The sequence below is a fragment of the Chelonoidis abingdonii genome, chromosome 25, assembly GCF_003597395.2.
Source record: "Chelonoidis abingdonii isolate Lonesome George chromosome 25, CheloAbing_2.0, whole genome shotgun sequence".
In the NCBI taxonomy this organism is placed as follows: domain Eukaryota; kingdom Metazoa; phylum Chordata; order Testudines; family Testudinidae; genus Chelonoidis; species Chelonoidis abingdonii.
This window is the reverse complement of record NC_133793.1, coordinates 20400318-20420111: the sequence shown is the minus strand read 5'-3', so window position 1 is coordinate 20420111 and position 19794 is coordinate 20400318. Positions and strand designations below refer to the sequence as shown.

General features: G+C 45.9%; 1 protein-coding gene across 6 annotated transcripts in view; it reads left to right on the top strand.

The window, feature by feature from the left end:
* Positions 1-19429, top strand: part of HNRNPR (heterogeneous nuclear ribonucleoprotein R) — a 667870-nt gene extending 648441 nt beyond the window's left edge. For all 6 annotated transcript variants that reach the window (XM_075060789.1, XM_075060786.1, XM_075060787.1 and 3 more), the window contains 5 exons: positions 768-903; positions 6395-6600; positions 14691-14840; positions 17853-17974; positions 18156-19429. In XM_075060789.1, coding sequence (XP_074916890.1) covers positions 768-903; positions 6395-6600; positions 14691-14840; positions 17853-17974; positions 18156-18765 — 1224 coding nt within the window. In that variant the 3' untranslated portion in view covers positions 18766-19429. The remainder of the gene's footprint in view (positions 1-767; positions 904-6394; positions 6601-14690; positions 14841-17852; positions 17975-18155) is intronic.
* Positions 19430-19794: the final 365 nt, after the last annotated feature.

Here is a 19794-nt window from a genome sequence, read left to right as displayed (position 1 = left end):
CGTTGGAACAGAGCGCTTTCTTCAGTTGAGCACCAGATGAAAAAGTTGGCTTGCATTTAGGGGCCGTGTTGTATGAAAAATACGTATCTTTGAACACTAGAATCACACTCGGCGAGGTGAGATGCTCACACTGAGAGGCACACGGGAACTGAGACCAACTGAGGGAACAGCAGATTCACATCTTCCATCTTACGCTCACTCCGGGGCATATGCTCATTGGGTGGAATTGCCCGCACTATTCACAGGTATCTTATTATTTTTCTTTTTTCTGCCGAGCGCATATAGTTGAATTTGCGTAAGTTAAATGCATGTATGATGCGACTCCTAACCTTATGTTGTGTTTGCACCCTCAAGACTGTTTCATAATTTAATTGATTTGATTCTGTTTCACATCAGGCTGATAATATAACTGGTGTGTGTATTCTGGTAGCAACCACAATATTCAGGATACTCTCCAGGTGAAAGAAACATTTTATTTTGACCTAAGAAGCAAAGCAGCATATGAAGGCTAGTGTGGAGAGAGATGCTATCAAAATATAGTTTTTTGTCTTGTGGCTTGTCAGAACTTTTCAGTAAGCTAACGAATTCTGGCCAATATAGCATGATTTCTATTACAATATAAAATCTGCACTCCATATATCTGAAATATATAAAATTCCCTAATAGAGATGTTAAGTTAATAATTTTGGCTATCTATCCTTTTGATCCATATTGAATTAAGGAGTTAAAACTGAAATATACTAGTAGCATCTCATCATATTCCCCAGTGTGACAACTATGAAATCCGTCCTGGGAAACACCTTGGAGTGTGCATCTCTGTGGCGAACAACAGACTGTTTGTTGGATCAATTCCAAAGAACAAGACCAAGGAAAACATATTGGAAGAGTTCAGTAAAGTCACAGGTAAAGAGCTTCGTTTAACAAAGAGTTTGTTTGGTAAAAAATTAGTGCCAGAAATTAACTTTCGTAGCTTGATAGCAACTGATAGTAAATTTTAAATGCCAGTGATAATGAAAGATGATTTCCAAATGGAGTTCCAGGTTCGTTGCTGGTGAGAAGTACCATAGGCTTTATGAGCTTCCAGATTGATAGCCTGTGTGAAAGGTTCATATTTCTTTTACATTCACCATTCTCTATCTGCTCTGCATTCTAGATGTGACTGCTAACAAAACCTTTTTATATGGAGGAAACTGAGCATCAGAAACTAACTTTTAAAAGGCCAAGCTCAGGTTTTTTTTTTGTTTTTTTTGTTTTTTTTTTTTTTGGAAATACTTTGTTTTTAAAAAAAAGTGAGTGGGGAGCCGAGTCAGTTAGACTTGATCTACCTTTAAATAAAACTTATTTTTATGCTGAGTGACTTTGAGTGGTCAAACTCAGATCTTATAACAGAGGGAGAGGCTCTGGGGGCAGCCTCTAAAGATGGACCATCTGGTGAAGAATGTCAGGGAAGCAGCACCTAGAGTCAATTGAGAGGTTGGAGGGAATGATCAAGCAACTTTTTGACCCACAAAATATGGAGCTGGGTGAGGGGTAGGAGTAGCTGGGTCAGGTACCAGTGCTAACCCCATTTGTTTTCTCTCCTCTTCCCCCTCCTTCCTTCTCCCCAATCATAAGCAGAGGTGGTGAGGAGAAAGCAACCTGCCATGACAAAGCTGGAGAAGATAATTGGTGCAGAATTATTGCTCTGTTGCAATTCTCCTGCAGGAAGGGAATGTCTCATTGCTTCCTTAATAGGGTACCAAGTTATAAGAACTGCAGGGAGCAGAGAGGAAAAGAGTTGAGTCTGCCCCGCCCAGCCTCTGACTCTTTTTTTTTCAGAGGGAGATGGGGAAAGGATCCCTTGAATTCTCTCCTGGGACAGAAGGGATTGGCATGTTAAATATTTTTCAGAAATGAAGAAAATATAAGACAAAAGGTAGAAACTAAAATTGATATTGTATTGGAGTTTTTCATGTTTGTTTGGTGCAGCTTGGTTTGATACACAGAATACATAGATTTCAGAAGTAGGATGATTAAGTATTTTGAGAGAGGCTCCCACACAATACTCTTTATTGTAGGGGAAGCTTCCTTGACCTGGAAACCATGAACTTCTACCAACTGCTGTTTATATTTCCATGTATGTCTCCACCCTTGTTATGGGCCTGAATTGAGACTCAAACTGTATCAGCCAGTCAAGTATGTACCATATCACACTCTAATGCAGTGATGGGCAACCTGCGGCCCATCAGGGTAATCTGCTGGCAGGCCACAAGAAAGTTTGGTTTTGTTTTGTTTACGATGACCGTCCACAGGCTCGGCCACTTGCAGCTCCCAGTGGCCACGGTTCGCTGTTCCCGGCTAATGGGAGCTGCAGGAAGCGACAGCCAGCGGTGCAGCTTCCTGCAGCTCCTATTGGCTGGGAATGGCGAATCATGGCCACTGGGAACTGCGGGCAGCTGTGCCTTCCAGACGGTCAATGTAAACTGTCTTGTGGCGTGTCAGCGGATTACCCTGCTGGGCCGCAGGTTGCCTACCATTGTTCTAATGCAAAACCTTAATGATGACCTAGGTAGTAATAAGGCAGATTAACAGACTGCATAGATGTGGTGTCATACTTCTTGCATCCACACAGTTCTGTGTTAGAATACAGGTTTGAAGCTGGGATATATGTTGCTTTTCAGTATCTGCTGGGGAATGGAAGTGAAAGTCCTATAGACTCCTGAATTGTGTGACCAACTGAGCTGTAATGCAGTGTGGAAGTGTCAAGGAATGCAGGAGACTTCCTTTAAGGATTTGAATGGGTCAGATGCATCACGTTGCAACCTTAAGTGTCACTAAATGTTTTGGTTAATAATGTCCAAGTCAGGGCTGAACTGGAATATGCTATACATCATATGCCCTATCCTCCTGTCCACTTTTGACAATTAATAGGTCTGGTGTGCAGAATCCAGGAAAGTGAATCTGATGTAGAGGAGTGGTGTGTAGGGTTGGACTGGAGTTTTTTTAGTTCCAGTTTCTGATAACCTGACCTGTGTGTGGGTAAATTATGTGCATGTATCTGATGGTCTGAGGTACTTGGATGCACTTAGTTCAGTGTTCAGCCGTTGAGTCTGCAGAGACTTGATGGAAACATGTTGAGAGGTGGCTTGTTCACTGTATGGATACTTGCACATGGAAAAGGTGTGGTAATGCAGAGCTTTTTAATCTTGTTGATAGAAGCATAACAAAATCACATGGTTGCAGGGTGGATTTGATTTAAATCAATTTGATTTAAATCACTAGTCAGGAAGACTACTTAATCATGGTTTTCTACATAAAAGTGCATTCTTGTTGGTTGGTATAACCTTAATACACCTCTACCTCGATATAAGGTGGATTCGCATACAGGGCAGTAAAGCTCCACTCCACCAGCTCTCACCTGTGGCGCTTCGCTTCCCGCCACAGGTGAGTGCGGAGGGCGTCCTTTTCCCAACTTCCTCGATATAAGGTGACCCGATACAAAGCAGGTTCTCGTACAAGGCAGTAAAGCTCTGAGGGTGCCGGGCCAAGGGGTTCGATATCGATAAGGGGCAGAGGATGTCGGGGGCGGTCAGGGGCTTCCTCACCCCCAGGAGCTGTGGAAGGGCACTTTTGGGGGCCCACAGTCCCAGAGTGGCCCAGGGGACTAGCAGAGGACCCTCTCTGCTTCCCTCGCCCTGGCCCAAGCCATGTCGCTCAGGGGAGGGGTTTGGGGGAAGGGATTCCCCCCCTCCCCTGCACTCACCAGCAGCGGCGGAAGCGGAGCAGCCCAGCCTGCTCCATTCCGACAGCTCCCAGCCTCAGCGCTCTGCTTCCTGCCGCAGGTGAGTATGGGGGGCATCCTTTCCCCAACCTCTCTGTACTCACCTGCGGCAGGAAGCGGAACAACATGGCCCAAACCCGCTCTACTCTGCTAGCTCCCAGCTGTGGCGTTCCACTTCCCATCGGGCCGGTGAGTGCAGGACTTTTCTCCAGCCAGCCCCCCAGCGACATGGCTGGGGCCACTTCGCTCTGCTTCCTGCCACAGGTGAGTGTGGAGAGGCATCCTTTCCCCAACCTCCCTGCACTCACCAGCAGCGGGAAGCAGAGTGCCACAGCTAGGAGGTGGCGGAGTGGAGCGGGCTGGGGCTGGGCTGCTCTGCTTCCCACTGCTGCCAGTGGGTGCCTGTCAGGGGGCAGAGGAGCGATGGATAGGGGTTGAAGCAGTCAGGGGACAGTGGGGTTCAGTAGGGGGTGAGGTTCTGGGGGTGAAGAGCCACAGGGGTTTCTGGAGGGGGCGGTCAGAGAANATATCTAAAAATTAGAGGTAGAAAAGACATATTAGGTATTTCAGATGAATGTTGTCCCTTCCTGTTGCTGCAGAGAACAAGGATTGGGGGGGGGGGGGCAAAGGAAGTTTGATATAACATGGTCTCACCCATAATGCGGTGAGATGTGTTTTTGTCTCATGAGGACCACGTTATATTGGGGTAGAGGTGTGTATATTCTTCACAACTCAGATATAGGTTTCATTTTTAAAATGTACACACTGTGTTTTTAAACAGTGATTTATTTTGAAGACTTTTCAGATATATCAGAAAATGAATGATTGATTGTTTATTTCATTTACCAAAGGTAATTGGGAGGTGACCTATCTACTTCAGTGACTTCATAAATACCTCCAATTCAGCATTGATATTTGGAGGATTTTCTTGCCATGCTGTATTAGGAGGAGAACATCACCAGACAGACGTTTAAATTAGTTTATTTAACTAAAACAACAGCATTAAGAATTCTGGGGGTTTTTTCTTCAACATAAACATATAATATTTTAACAAAACAAGCATATGTCCCTAGCTTCTCACATTTATATCCAGACTTCTTCTCCTTGTCCAGATTTATTCTGCCCCCAACAATTTTCGGTTCATTGAACTTTTTGAAATTTTGCACTTAGAGGTAAGGGATTGACTCTGTGTATACAAATTTGCAGAGGGACAGTAGAGTTGAGGTCTGTTATTTCTCACTTCTTTATATTTTTTTTAAAAACATTTTTGCTGTTAACAAGCATGTTACCTCTGGAGACACAAATCCACAGTTTGAGAACTGCAAAACTAAGGATCTCTGATGGCCTCTTCTAAACTGAGCACTGAGTCCCATTGGGTCGATAGAAAGATTAACCTAAGTAATCTATACAGAAGCCTGTGGAATGCCATAAAATTGGGTCCCTAATCTGTGAACTATTGGAACTCATTTACAAAACTTTTCTTAAACATTACATGCATATATTGTCTAATCCTGTAGAATTAGAATTTATAATCTCTATTCTATGATGAGATATCTTTGAGCTATAATGTATCTTAATTTAAAACAATCTTTAGATAAGTTTTTTCCGCAAAAAGCATTTTATCAAAAACATTTAAATTAAAAAAAAAAAGGGGATTAAAAAAAATTGATTTTTATGCACCCTGCCTGTGTCTAAAGTTGAAGATGCACAAATTCAACCCTGAAATGCTGTAGTTCCCTAGTAGCCCGGGTGATCAAATAGTGCAACAGTTTACCTGATAAGGTAGTGGACTCTTGCATGCTTTAAGATTCGACAAGATTAGAGAGCTTCCTGAAATACATGCTTTAATCCAGTTTATGGGAGAGGTTTTGTGGCCTGTGTGCTGGAGTTGGGCTGGATAGTCATGGTGGTCTCTTACCTGACTTGGGAATCTGTGAATTCCTCTCATCATCCCCTTCCCTTGTGGGATTTGGAGGATAATGAGACTGGCTGCATTTCCCTCAAAATCCTCATAACACTTGTAGCTCTGTATTATGATGACTATATAATTTGATCTCATGCCTCAGATGGCTGCCTGCAGGGGTCAGGAAGGACTTTTGTATCCCCCAATACCCAATTGTAATATGGATTTTTCTTTCCTTCTGAAGCATCAGATCTGCCATGGGTAGAGATGGACAGGGTGGGCCAGTGCCCTTGAGATGGTATAGAAAATTCTCTCTTAGATGCCTGGCTGGTGTCTTGCTCCTATGGTCAGGATCTAATCGATTCCCAGTTTTTTTTGTTTGAGAAGGAATCTTCTCCAGGTCAGATTGGCAGGTACCTTGGTGGGTTTTTTGATCTTCCCCCTGAAGCATGGATCTTCACTTTCGCTTACCTCACCTAATAAATTCCCTGTCATTGCAGGGGCCTCAAGCATTAGTGGCACCTCGGTTTCTCCTGTTTTCTGCATGTGGCATGTACCAATTCAGTATCCTGAGGAATAAAATGCTTTGGTTTTAACTGAAGTTGCTGGGTTCAGTGTAGTGGATTTGGGTGGAATTTGTCTGAGATAGACAGGAGGTCAGACCTAGATGATTTAATGGTTCCTTCTGGCTTTAAATTTTATGAAACTATATCCAGCTGTTGGTTTTACAGAGGGTTTGGTTGATGTAATCCTTTATCATCAACCTGATGATAAGAAGAAGAACAGGGGATTCTGCTTCCTGGAATATGAAGATCACAAGTCTGCAGCACAAGCTCGACGTCGGTTGATGAGTGGGAAAGTAAAAGTCTGGGGAAATGTTGTGACTGTGGAATGGGCTGACCCTGTAGAGGAACCAGATCCAGAAGTCATGGCAAAGGTAGGAATGGCAGAGCTACTTTGCATTCTGTGATGATTTTATTTACACCTTGGTGGTGGCAGGTGTGCTGCCTCTGAATGATGTCACTCTCTTCAATTGGTTGAAGAATCTCTAAAAGTTAGATGGACTTACTTTTCTGTGAGTTGAGTGCATTTTAATCCAGTACTCCAGCCCCTCAAGGGAAAATAACTAGCACTAGAAATCAAACTTAACTGTCCAGTATGACAGTTCAGGGCACTTCTACTGGAGAGGCCATTCCCATTAGTGTAGAGTTAGATAGGAGGAAGATTAATCTACCCATTACTCATTGACCCCAGGGCTTGTGGCTTATGTCAGCAGTATAAACTCTGTAGTATTCTATTGCATAACTCTCTCTCTCTCTCTCTCTCTCTCTCTCTCTCTCTCTCTCTGAGGGCTGGATTGTCTGCGTCCAGTTTCCTCTGGGCACACTGAGTATGAGGGAGATGTGATTGGACAATAGGTCTGAGAATCTCACTCCAGCCATTCACCCTCCATGTGTTGGAAGGAGCAAGCATAAGAGCTAGCTCTGTTCCATTGGTAATCCCTAGCAAGGGATTTGAGACAAGTTCTCCAAGTGCTTGCTCATGTCCATTCCATTGTAGGTGTGTGTGCTTGCCACATACATTGGTGCCAGAAGTTTTTCTCTCAGTGGTATCCATAGGGGAACAGCTTTGGTGTCCTCTGAAGGGGCGTGCATATGCACCAGTATAAGGAGTGGCACCAGCTCCCTCCACCCTCGGTTCCTCCTTATCATCAGTGATGGTGCTGGAACATCTCCTTGCCTCGGCAAGCTTACTCCTTTCAGCCTTGCCTAGTTGTGAACTTTCTGTATATAGTTTAGTTTTATAGTTCCCTTAGTGTAGACTAGGTGTTAGTTTTAGTCCCGAATGGTACTTAACCCAGGGACGGGGCATGCCCTGGTCCCCGGGCTTCAAACCTTGTGACTGTTGCAAGAAACCTATGCCAGTCAGTCATCCCCAGAGAAGCTGTTTGAAGTGCTCAGGGGAAACCCACGTTAGCCACAAGTATCGCATTTGCAAGAGCTTCTGATTGCGGACCAGAAAGGAGCAGGACATTCATCTCCGAGCACTCCTTATAGAGTCTGCCTTTACACAGGCCTCGTAGCCAATCAGATCGGACTCTACTCTCAGCTCTGAGGCCTTGGTGCGGAGTGCACCACTGGCACCGTCCTCAGACCAGCACCGATCCCCATCCCTGGTACCAGCTAAAAAGCAAGAGAGGCTGGGAGGGGATGTCCACTTATATACCATAAAGGGGAGGAGAGCAAAGATCCCACGAGGGACAGCTCTTCCCCTCCAGTTGGAGGTCAGGCTCCAACTTTGGAGCAGCAGAGGCACTCAGCACCTGGTGGTGCTGTCCATGCTCAAGGCTTTTCAGGCCGCAAAGGACATTCTGTCCTAATCGGTGCTGCCTATGCTGGTTGCGGAGGTGCTCCGTTCAAGGAGTAAACTTGCCTTGGGACCCTTTCAGCGGTCCCCATCAGTACAGCACTGCTCCTCACTGTAGGGGGTGCCCTGTCAGCGTTCACCTGAGCAATGCCACCAGACTCGGGTCGACTTGCCTGCCAGAGTTCCCGGGGTCTGCCCCTGGACTCCAAGCAGCGTTCCTCAGGGTCGAGGCAGTGATAGCCAGTCGGCTAGCACAGAGGCGCGGCACCAGTCCCCAGAGCCCTGATGCTGGGAGTGTCTGAGCCAGTCTCCTAGCTCACAGCACTGCTCTGGAGAGTCGATGTTGGTCCCTGGAGCCCTGTCACTGATCGCTGGATTGCTGGTGCAGTTCACTGCAAGCACATCAATGGTCTCCAACACGTGGGTCTGCTCACTCTCACATTCCTGCTCAATGGAGCAGCATTGCTTGCTAAGTGTAAGGCATTGTTCGCTGGGTACTATTGCTGATATGCTGAATGCCGTCACTGGGATCATGGCACCGAGAGCCATTGCCCTTGTACAGGTCCTCAGTGGAGGTCCAGGGCCAGAGCCGATGGGATAGGGATAGACAGCCTTGGCACCATCCTGGGTCCCCAGACATGTGTCCCCCCTCCTTGGGCTCCGACAGCGAGGAGATTATTCCCATGGGCCAAGGTCACCCATCAGAGGCACTGGTATTCTCTTCTGGGCCACCAGTGGCAGCATGGGCCTCTGGCAACTCTGGAGTCCCTGGGGATTTCTCCAACAATTGCAGGGGCATAGGTTGGCTTTGGTGGCATCTGACAAATGGTCAACGACAGTCTCCCTCCCACCCTCTGATTTGGACCCAGAGTCGGAGCAGGCTCCCTAAGATCAGCCAGTTTCTGCTGAGGCTCCCATGGCAGAAGTGGCGGAGTTGGCAGACCTGCCTGTACCTGCTTCCTCGTCATCTTTGCCTGATGAGGCAATAGTGAGGGCCCTCTCACCCAGTTCTCCAGGACTAAGCAAAGGCTCACCAGGAGCTCCTGAAGAGGGTCACCTCAAACCTGGGGCTGGAAGTTGAGGAGCTAGCAGAACTCTTGGACTCTCAATTTGATGTATGGAGTGTTGCAGCCCCCGCCAGGGTGGCATAGCCGGTGCACGAGGGAGTGGTGAAAATCACTAAGGCCCTGTGGTAGACAACCTCCACCCACATCTTCAAGTGGACAGAGCAAAAATTCTACATCCCCACTAAGCGGTATGAGTATCTTTATACCCACCCTGTTTCAAGCTCACTGGTTGTGTCGGCAGCCAATGAGCATGATAGACAGGGTCAACCGAGATTGACACCTAAGAACAAGGAGGCAAAGAGGTTCGGTCTCTTTGATAGAAAAATTTATTCTACATCCCAGTATCCAGCTGAGTGTGGTGAACCATCAGGCCTTGCTTGGCTGTTATGACTTTAATGTTTGGCAGTCCATGAAGGAACTCCTGGCTATCCTCAATGAAGGGAGGGCGATGGCCAGGGTAGCCCTCCAAGCGGCCTCAGATTCTGCGGCCCGAACCATGGCCTCAGGCATTTTGATGAGGCAGGCGTCCTGGTTACAGTCATCAGTCTTTTCAATGGAGGTTCAACAGTCCATCCAGGACCTCCCATTCGATGGCCCGGCACTGTTTTCCAAGCAAACAGACAATCAAGGGCAGCCTGAAAGACTCGAGGGCTACCTTGTGCACCCTGGCCCTGAACATACCAGGACCCGTGAGGAAGTGATTTAAGCTGCCACAGACAGCAGGTAAGCCAACCCTGGTAAGAGCTCTTTTTAGAGCCAACCCTGGTAAGAGCTCTTTTTAGAGCCAACCCTGGTAAGAGCTCTTTTTAGAAAGGGAAAAGGGTACAAGTGCCAGGAAGGCCACCATCTGGCATCCTCTGCTCACTCGAGTTCCACCTGTAACCAACCGGGTGGGAAGCAGGCATTTTGAGGGTACACTCAAGGGTGACCTTCCAGTCTCTGTCCTGGATCCTGCTCCCCCTGTTTTCCAACTGCCTCTTCCCCTTCCTGCCTGCCTGGGCCTCTCTAACATCAGACCGGTGGGTCCTCAGCACAGTAGCGGGGGATATACTCTCCAGTTTATCTCTATTTCTCCTCCCCCGCCCCTGTCCTCCTTCAAGACTCTTCTCACGAGCATCTGCTTGCTCAGGAGGTGCAGAGCCTTCTGAGAGTAGGAGACGTAGAAAAAGTCCTGCTACGTTTAAGGGGTAAGGACTTTTACTCCTGCTATTTTTTTTAATCCCAAAGGGGGTCTATGGCCCATCCTCGACCTGCAGACCCTCAACAAGAATCTCAAGAAGTGGAAGTTTCACACGGTCTCCTTGGGCTCCATCATTCCTTTCCTAGATCCGTGAGACTGGTATGCCGCCCTCAATTTGAAAGACACTTACTTTCACATGTCGATATTCCATGATCAGATGGTTCCTATGTTTTGTATTTGGGACCGTCCACTACCAATTTTCAGTGCTCTCTTTTGGCCTAGAAACAGCACCAAGAGTGTTTTATGAAATGCATGTCGGTGGTGGTAGCCTACTTCAGGCGTTGAGGTATCCAGATTTGCCCGTGCCTGGTTCAGGTCCAGGGCAGTGTTGAGATGCTGCAAGCTGCTTGTCGAGTTATGAGCCTGCTGATAAATGAACAAAAATCAAAATTAATCCCAGTCCAATGGATAGTTTATTGCGATGGTACGTGACTCTACCCAAGCCAGAGCATTTCTGCCAGAGGCCAAGTTCAAGGCAGTGTGACATCTAATTGCGAGCATCACTGCATGTCTGCTCACCACGGCCCGGGTCTGTCTCAGACTGTTGGGTCACATGGAAGCATGCACATATGTTGTCCGCCATGTGAGACTCAGGCAGTAACCCCTTCAGATGTGGCTAGCAGCAGTCTACTCTCTGGCCAGACATCACCTGGACAAAGGTCATCACAGTCCCTCATAGAATATCAGGGTTGAAAGGGACCTCAGGAGGTTATCTAGTCCAACCCCTTGCTCAAAGTAGGACCAATCCCCAACTAAATCATCGCAGCCAGGGCTTTGTCAAGCCTGACCTTAAAAACCTCTAAGGAACGAGATTTCACCGCCTCCCTAGGTAACCCCTTCCAGTGCTTCACCGCCCTCCTAGTGAAAGTTTTTTTCCTAATATCCAACCTAAACCTCCCCCACTGCAACTTGAGACCATTACTCCTTGTTCTGTCATCTGATACCACAGAGGACAGTCTAGATCCATCTTCTTTGGAACCCCCTTTCAGGTAGTTGAAAGCAGGTATCAAATCCCCACTCATTCTTCTCTTCTGCAGACTAAACAATCCCAGTTCCCTCAGCCTGTCCTCAGAAGTCGTGTCATACCTTCAAGGGTACTTACCTGTCTGTAGTGGTGGACTAATCCGAGATTGGTGTTTGTAAGGAGTGCCGTACAAGAGTCCACGACCCATGGTCTCCCTGGTATCGGATGCATCTGACCTTGGTTGGGGAGCACATCTTGGTACACTGCAAACTCAAGAGTTACTGTCTTGAGAGATGCTTGCGTTACATATAAACATCAGGAAGCTCAGGGTCATCCATCTAGCCTGCGGTGTTTTCCTTCCCCAGCTATCCAATCGGGTAATGCAGATCTTGATGACACAGAACATTGAGGTCATGTTGTTCAACAGGCAGGGGGGAGTGTGCACATCGGCTCTCTGCCAGGATGCCCTCAACCTGTGGGACTTCTCCATTCAGCATGTGATCTACGTGGAAGCCTCACATCTCCCCAGTGTCCAAAACATGCTGACGGATCACCTCAGCAGGTCCTTCTCTCACCATGAGTGGGCACTCCACTTGTAGGTCTTCAGGGCGCCCTTCCAGAAGTGGGGGGCTCCCTCACTGGACCTATTTGCCACCAGACTGAACAGAAAGTGTCATCAGTTCTGCTCTCTCCAAGGCCTTGGCAGAGGCTCCCTTTCTGATGCTTTTCTTCTGTCATATTTGGGAGAACTGATGTATGCCTTCCCACCAAATCCACTTATCAGCAAAGTCCTCTCAAAAATCAAGAGGGGGCAAGGCACAAGTCGTCATGATCACCCTGGTGTGGCCTTGCCAGCATTGGTTTGGCATGCTCATGGACCTCACTGTGGCAGCCCTGTGGCTACAGCCCAGCCACTTGGACCTACCCTCGCAGGATAAGTCAGCTCCTGAACCCAAACCTCACCTCTCTCCACCTCACAGCTTGGATGCTGCATGGCTGAATCCGGAGGAACAGGCCTGCTCTAGTCATGTGCAGCAGGTTCTCTTGGAAAGCAGAAAGCTCTCCGCCAGAACGACTTACCTGGCAAAGGGGAAGTGTGTTTTTCCTTCTGGGTGTCTGACTGCAACATCTCCCCTACTCAGTTGTCTGTGTACTCCATCCTGGATTACCTGCTTCACTTAAAGCACCAGGGCATTGCCTTCTCTTCAGTCAAGGTGCACTTGGCAGCCATATCAGCCTTCCATCCTCGTGTCCAGGGTAAAGTGGTATTCTTGCAAGAGATGTCAATCAGGTTCCTGAAGGGCCTTGAATGGCTCTTTCTGCTGATCCAGGACCCAGTCTCCTAATGGGACCTCAGCCTAGTCCACTCCAGGCTCACAGGTTCCCTCGTTGAGCCCATGGCTTCTTGTTCCCTTTCCCATCTGTCGTGGAAGATTGCATTCCTTGTAGCGATTACCTCGGCAAGGCATGTATCCGACAGCAAAGCCCTCACTTTGGAGCCACTGTACATGATATTCTCCAAAGACGAGATCCAGCTGCAGCGCCATCCAGCTTTCCTGCCTACGATGGTGTTGCATTTCCATGTCAACCAGGATATCTTCCTCCCAGTGTTCTGTCCAAAGCCTCACTCTATCAATGAGGAGAGGCAACTGCATGATCTGGATGTCCAGCAGGCCCTGGCATTCTATCTGGAGTATACCAAGCCCTACCGCAGATCAACCCAGCTCTTTATTGTTTCAGCTGACAGGACGAAGGGCCTTCCAGTGTCCTATCGGAGGATTTCGAATTGGATCATCACCTCCATCCATACTTGTAACGAGTTGATGCAGGCTTTGCCTCCACTGATAGTGAAGGCTTAGTCGACTAGGGCTCAGGCGTCTTCGGCTGCCTTCCTGGCATGTGTCCCTATCCAGGACATCTTCAGGGCCACAGTGTGGTCTTCAGTACGTACATTCATGACATATTATGCGATCACTCAGCAGGCCAGAGATGACGCAGGCTTTGGCAGAGCTATGTTGCAATCGACACATCCGTGAACTCCCATCTGCCTCTGGTGGTACTGCTTGGGAGTCACCTACAATGGAATGAACATGAGCAAGCACTTGAAGAAAAAAGACTGTTACCTTTCGTAACCGTTGTTCTTTGAGATGTTGCTCATGTCCATTCCATGACCTGCCCTCCTTCCCAACTGTCTGAGTTTCCAGCAAGAAGGAACTGAGGGTGTGGGGGGGGCGGTGGTGCCCCTTATACTGGTGCATATGCACACTGCTTCAAAGGTTCCCCTACAGATACCACTGAGGGAAAAACTTCTGGTACTGGTGTAGGGGTGTGTGGCGAGCGCACACACACCTACAATGGAATGGACATGAACAACACATCTTGAAAAAGTTACTTTTTTCATAACTATATTTTCTCTTGCACCACCTTAGTGTCATCAAAAAACAGAATGGAGTGAAGAATATGCCCCCAGACTCTAGAGTTCCCAGTCAGAAATCCTGATGATCTTGCACATGACAATGGTTGCCAGCAACATTCTCTCTAATTTTTTTTTATCCGTGTGCGGAATGAATTTTATGTGCATCAATATCAAGGTGATGTGCGTCACTAGTGGAAACAAAAGACCAAGATATAATATATATTTTTAAAAAGTTACCATGGGGATAATTATTCCAGCCAGGACAGGTTAGGCATTTTAGAAGTCACTACACAAGGAATTACATTTTAAACATAAGAGGAATAAAGTTATGAAATGCATAAACCAATCAAAAAACTAAAATAACAGCACTTTGAAAGAATAAAATTACAGAGAATATACGTGCATTGCAGGAAGTACTAAGTAGTAACAACACAAGTATGTATTGGGAGGTGAGTGACAGACTGTGTGCGCGTGCGCGCATGCTGGCTGCTGGGGAAGTGGTATGAGACTGTGCATTGTTTCTTTAAGCAGAGAGACACTCACAAGCTGCTCTCTCCGCTGCCGAGTTGCCCTGTTCTTCTCCTGCTCTGTGAAGATGGGGTACATGGATGGGGGCCACCTTCCTCCTCATTTCCCCCCATATCCCCCAGCATAGCAGGCAGGAGGGTCCTGGGAGCAGCTGTGTGGGGCTCGACTAATCAAGTGCCCAGTACTTGATTGACTCTCGAGCGGCTGTGCAGCTTAGAGGGAACACTGGTTCCCAGCAAGGAAAACAACTAACCTGGGTGTGATCTGCTTTCTTTTGAAAAACTCAGTGCCTGTTTTCAGACTTAACTGAAATCTGTCATTAGGAAGTAGAGCATAGTGGAGGAATGGGTTTGTTTATTGGAAGTCGGCTAATACGATTGTTCTCTCGGATGTCTGTCTAGTTCTGGAATTACTTGCATCTTTGTCTGATACTTATCTTCTCTAGGTGAAAGTTTTGTTTGTGAGAAACTTAGCCACTACAGTGACAGAAGAAATCCTCGAAAAATCCTTTTCAGAGTTTGGAAAGCTGGAAAGAGTGAAGAAATTAAAGGATTATGCTTTTGTTCACTTTGAGGATAGAGGTGCGGCGGTAAAGGTAGGACTGTGGTTTTCTTACCTCTGAATGGCTAAACACTAACTTTAGCCTTTGGTGAAAATATGTAGGAAGTGTATGTTAAGATTTTTTTCTCAATTTCATGGTACATCGTAGTGTACATTTAATTCCATATAGTGTAGGATCTGTTTGATGTTGCTCCTGCTACAGGAAAACTCCAGTAATTTATTCTAATCATTTCAGTAGCTAGAAAGGTTCAACAAGCATTGCTGTTGCAGAAATTTCCTTTTTTTAAAAAGCATTTTCTACTCCTGGGGGAATCTTGCACCAAAAAAAATTTTAAAATCTGCACACATTTTAAAATTCTGCATATTTTGTTTGTCAAAATAACAATAGAATCACTCCAGTGTAAATTATTTTGGTAATTTATTTCAAAATATCTGTCAACAAATATGTCCATGATACAGATTGCGGGGGAGATTCCCTCAGAAGTAGAGAGAGAGAAATCCCTATGATGACCCAGTTCCAGGTTGAGGGACACCCTCTGATCCAAGACGCTTGCACTCCCTCCCTCCCACAGCCCTTAGTCCCCTCAGCTTTTTTACTGTCCCACTCGGAGATGTGGTGTGGTGAGACCCTGCCCGTCCTTACCCTTTGCCAGAGCCGGGTCTCCAGTCTGTCTTCCACCCCTGAGCGGATGAGGATCAAGCCAGGCAGCCAGAGCATGCAGAGCCTCCATCCCCACAGGGCTGGGTGCTCCGCTCCGTGCGGGCTGGGTGCTCCGCTCCGTGCGGGCTGGGCTCTGCAGAGTACAGTGGCCCCTAATGGCTGCCAGCAGCTCTGCAGCCCCAATTCTGTGAGGGGAAACAGGAAATAGTGCACAGAACATTAATTCTGTGCAAATTCTGTATTGCGCAGGGACACATAATTCTCCTAGGAATAATTTTCTGGCTCTTGTTGGCTGCATGCTCTCTTTGACAGGAGGTCGAAAGAAGCTTACTGATTTAACCAGTTGAGCCCTTGCCCTGCTACCAGAGTCTGGAGTAATGTGCATGGTGGCTGCAGATTTATTCTCTCATAAGTAGCTTTTGGCAACAGCCTGTTGAACGGGCACTCAACTTTTTCACTATTGAGCCAGTGCCTGGGGATGAGGATACAACTTCTCTCCATCAAAGCTTAGCATTTCTCAAACGTGGCCATTGTGGCTGCATGCGGCCACCAGGAGGTTTTCCTGAGGCTACAACAGCCTACTGGGCACAGGTGTGGGAGGGGACAAAGCAGCAGCTCCTCCCTGCAGCCCCTAGGAAGAGGGCTCTGGGAGAGGTCTTCAGCCCCCCCTCCTGATTTCAGCCAAAGTGGGCTTCAGGCGTGCGCACCCCCCTTTCCCCAGCTTCAGCTGTGGGACTCTGGGGACAGGGCTTCAGCAGGGCCAGTCTTACTGGGTTCCGTGGCCAAGAGACAAGGAGTGGGCTGAGCCTGGGGTGTGAGGCTGTGGAGAGGAGCTTAGGACAATGGGGGGCAGGGAGGACTGGGGCCTGGAGGGAACAATGGGGCACCCAGGAGGATGGAGGGAGGCAGCAGGAACCAGAGTTTGATGCGTTGAGGGGCAACGGGGGCTGGGGCACTCTAAAATACAACTGTACATTATTTTTATTATTGACTCTGCAAATCATAGAATATCAGGGTTGGAAGGGACCTCTGGAGGTCATCTAGTCCAACCCCCTGCTCAAAGCAGGACAAAATCCCCTACATAAATAAATTGCAATGATTTGGACATGTATATGTGCATATTTATTTGCTTTCTCTAAAGTTAATTAAATATTTTAGGAAAGTTTGTCAGAGCAGCAAGAGTTGGTGGCTGTCCTGAGTTCACCAAAAATTTTGTTGTGAAAACACCTGTTTAGCTGTATCTTGTAGTTTATACATTGAGAGAGTCTACTGTTTTAATTAAGCAAAAGGGAGCTCTGTTTTATAGAAATTACTACCCAAGGGAATTAGTGAAATGACATTAAATCAAGAATAAAATTTGAGCAATTCAGATCAGAAATAATGTAGTCAGATTTAAAGGGTTTTTTATATGTCTACTTCAGTTACTAAGATTTTCTTTCTCCAGAATGTTGGATTCCTCTTTCAAGTAAGGTTTGAGATCACAATAAACAGTGTCCAAGATCCCCTTAAGTCCTCCCTTTCACAGGGATCCTTTTTCCACCTTCCAGCCAACCCTGTGTGACTTCAGGAAGTTACAACTTGCTCACTTTTCTTTTTTGTTGTGGAGCATCCCTGGAGGATCCCATGAGCAGCATTTGCCTGGGGATCTCTTAGCAGAATGTCCTTCTGCTCCTCTTTTACCATATACCTTTCAAAGAGAGGACCAGACTTTTGAAATGTAGTCAGTGTGCACGTGTGGTCTAGCTAAAGACTACTTTTTTGTGTATAAATACCTGTTATGCATGCAAATCAGGTTTTCATAGGTGTTTGTGGGTTTTTTGGTGGGCATGCTGTTCATACCTGTAGTCAAGAACTTACTTCTGTGCATCTATCTGAAATATATGTTTCGTTTTTAAAGAAAGTAGGAGTATGGGCTCTATGCAGTGTACAGTTCAGTTGCTGCTTATTTTTTTAGTAAGTTCTAGACTTGGCAAATATCAGATTTCTTATTGAGGTGCTCTTAAATTTTATTTTTCACTTTATCAGACAAAAACAAGGAGATCAAAACAAATGTTTCAATTGTAATGATAGAAGGATTTAGAATGGAATTGACATGTCATCCTTATAGCTAGTGTAAGAATGGGAGTGTTGAAGAAAGTTTTTAACTTCCAGTGGCACAAGTAACCTAACAATAACAGATGCCAAAGTTAAAATTTAGGGGTGAAAAGTCTGTTAGTTTGTTCAGCGTATCCTACAATGTGAAATCCCTGAAAGGATTGATTATATTTTCCCTTCAATTTCAACTGCATCTTTTTTGGTGAACTAATGAACATTTTTAGAAAGGCTTAAAATTTTTCTAATGTTTGGATTAAACTTAAATGTGGTGTTTTTCTGACTTCCATGCAGGCCATGAATGAAATGAATGGGAAAGAGATAGAGGGGGAAGAAATTGAAATAGTGTTAGCCAAACCACCAGATAAGAAAAGGAAAGAACGCCAGGCTGCCAGACAGGCCTCCAGAAGCACTGCGTAAGTCTTCACTTCTGCTATTTATACATTACAATACTGTAGAACTTCATGCTGCTACAGAGTGTAAGCTAACAGAGGCAGTCCTTTCCCAGCCCATGTATTGTTAAATTTAAGCAGAAAGTAATGGTGGTTTGGGAGACTCTTACAAGACAAATTAATGCATGTTTCTTTTTTTTATTAGGTATGAAGACTATTATTACTACCCTCCACCTCGTATGCCACCTCCTATTAGAGGCAGAGGTCGTGGAGGGAGAGGTGGATATGGCTATCCCCCAGATTACTATGGCTATGAAGATTATTATGATGATTATTATGGTTACGACTATCATGACTACCGTGGTGGCTATGAAGATCCCTATTATGGCTATGATGATGGCTATGCTATAAGAGGAAGAGGAGGAGGAAGGGGTGGGAGAGGTGCTCCACCACCACCTAGGGGGCGGGGAGCACCACCACCAAGAGGTAGAGCTGGCTATTCACAGAGGGGGGCACCCATGGGACCACCAAGAGGAGCCAGGGGTGGGAGAGGGGGTCCTGCACAGCAGCAGAGAGGACGTGGTGCTCGTGGAGCCAGGGGCAACCGTGGGGGCAACGTAGGAGGCAAGAGAAAGGCAGATGGGTACAACCAACCTGATTCCAAGCGCCGCCAGACCAACAACCAGCAGAACTGGGGCTCCCAACCCATCGCTCAGCAGCCGCTCCAGCAAGGTGGTGACTATGCCGGTAACTATGGTTACAATAATGACAACCAGGAATTTTATCAGGATACTTATGGGCAACAGTGGAAGTAGACAAGTGAGGAGGGCTTGAGAATGATATTGGCAACATAGAATTGGCTATAGCGCTACATCCTTTTAAAAAAAAAAAAAAATTGGCTTAATGTTTCATCTTTCAGTAGCAATTGGCTGCCATTTGTATTGGGCTGAAATCACTCTATTGTGTATATATTCGAGTCTTTTATTTTCCTTTTTCATAAACGCACTTGGACATTATTGGGCTTGCAGAATTTCCAAACTCTGTTTGGGGTTTCAGTGCTTTTATTGTTTTAGGTTTCATTTTAGCAGTTTAAAAGCAGGATGGGCACACTGTTCAATCATGATTTTGCAGAACCTCTGGTTTTGGACAGTTTCCTTTTTTGGATTTTGGGTAGACTACATAGGAGTATGCTGTACATAAAAGTAAAAGCTAGTGCTTTGTCTTAGTAGTTTTAAGAAATTAAAACAAAAAAATTAAGATTTCTTGTATTGAAAATAACATGATTGTATGTTTTGCATTCCTAGAAGTAGGTTAACTGTGTTTTTAAATTGTTATTACTTCACACCTTTTTGAAAATCTGCCCTACAAAATTTGTTTGGCTTAAACGTCAAAGCCGTGGCAATTTGTTCCTTGATGTGATTGTATTTCCAATTTCTTGTTCATGTACGATTTCAATAAAACTCAAAAATCTATTCAAAATATTACCTATTTCAAATTCAATTGTGTCCTAAAACATTATTTCATTGGTAATTCTTGGAAGAAACATTGTTTTCAAAGTATAACTGCCTATGTGAGTGATCAAATTCATTCAAATTTCTTGTGCTTTCCAACATGTAACATTGTGAACATCAGACTGAAAGCTAGGCGAAATTACAAATAGTCCAAAGGGGGCACTGTTATTTAATTGGTGTTCTATAACCTAATCACATCTAGTTCTGATACTTACTTACTGCTTTGCTTTTTAAAAGGGTTCAAATGCATCTGAATGTTCTTGCAGAGCTTTGTAAACAGTTATTAATTATAGTTATCTCATATGGAGAAGGAATTTGGAGACTGCAATTTGT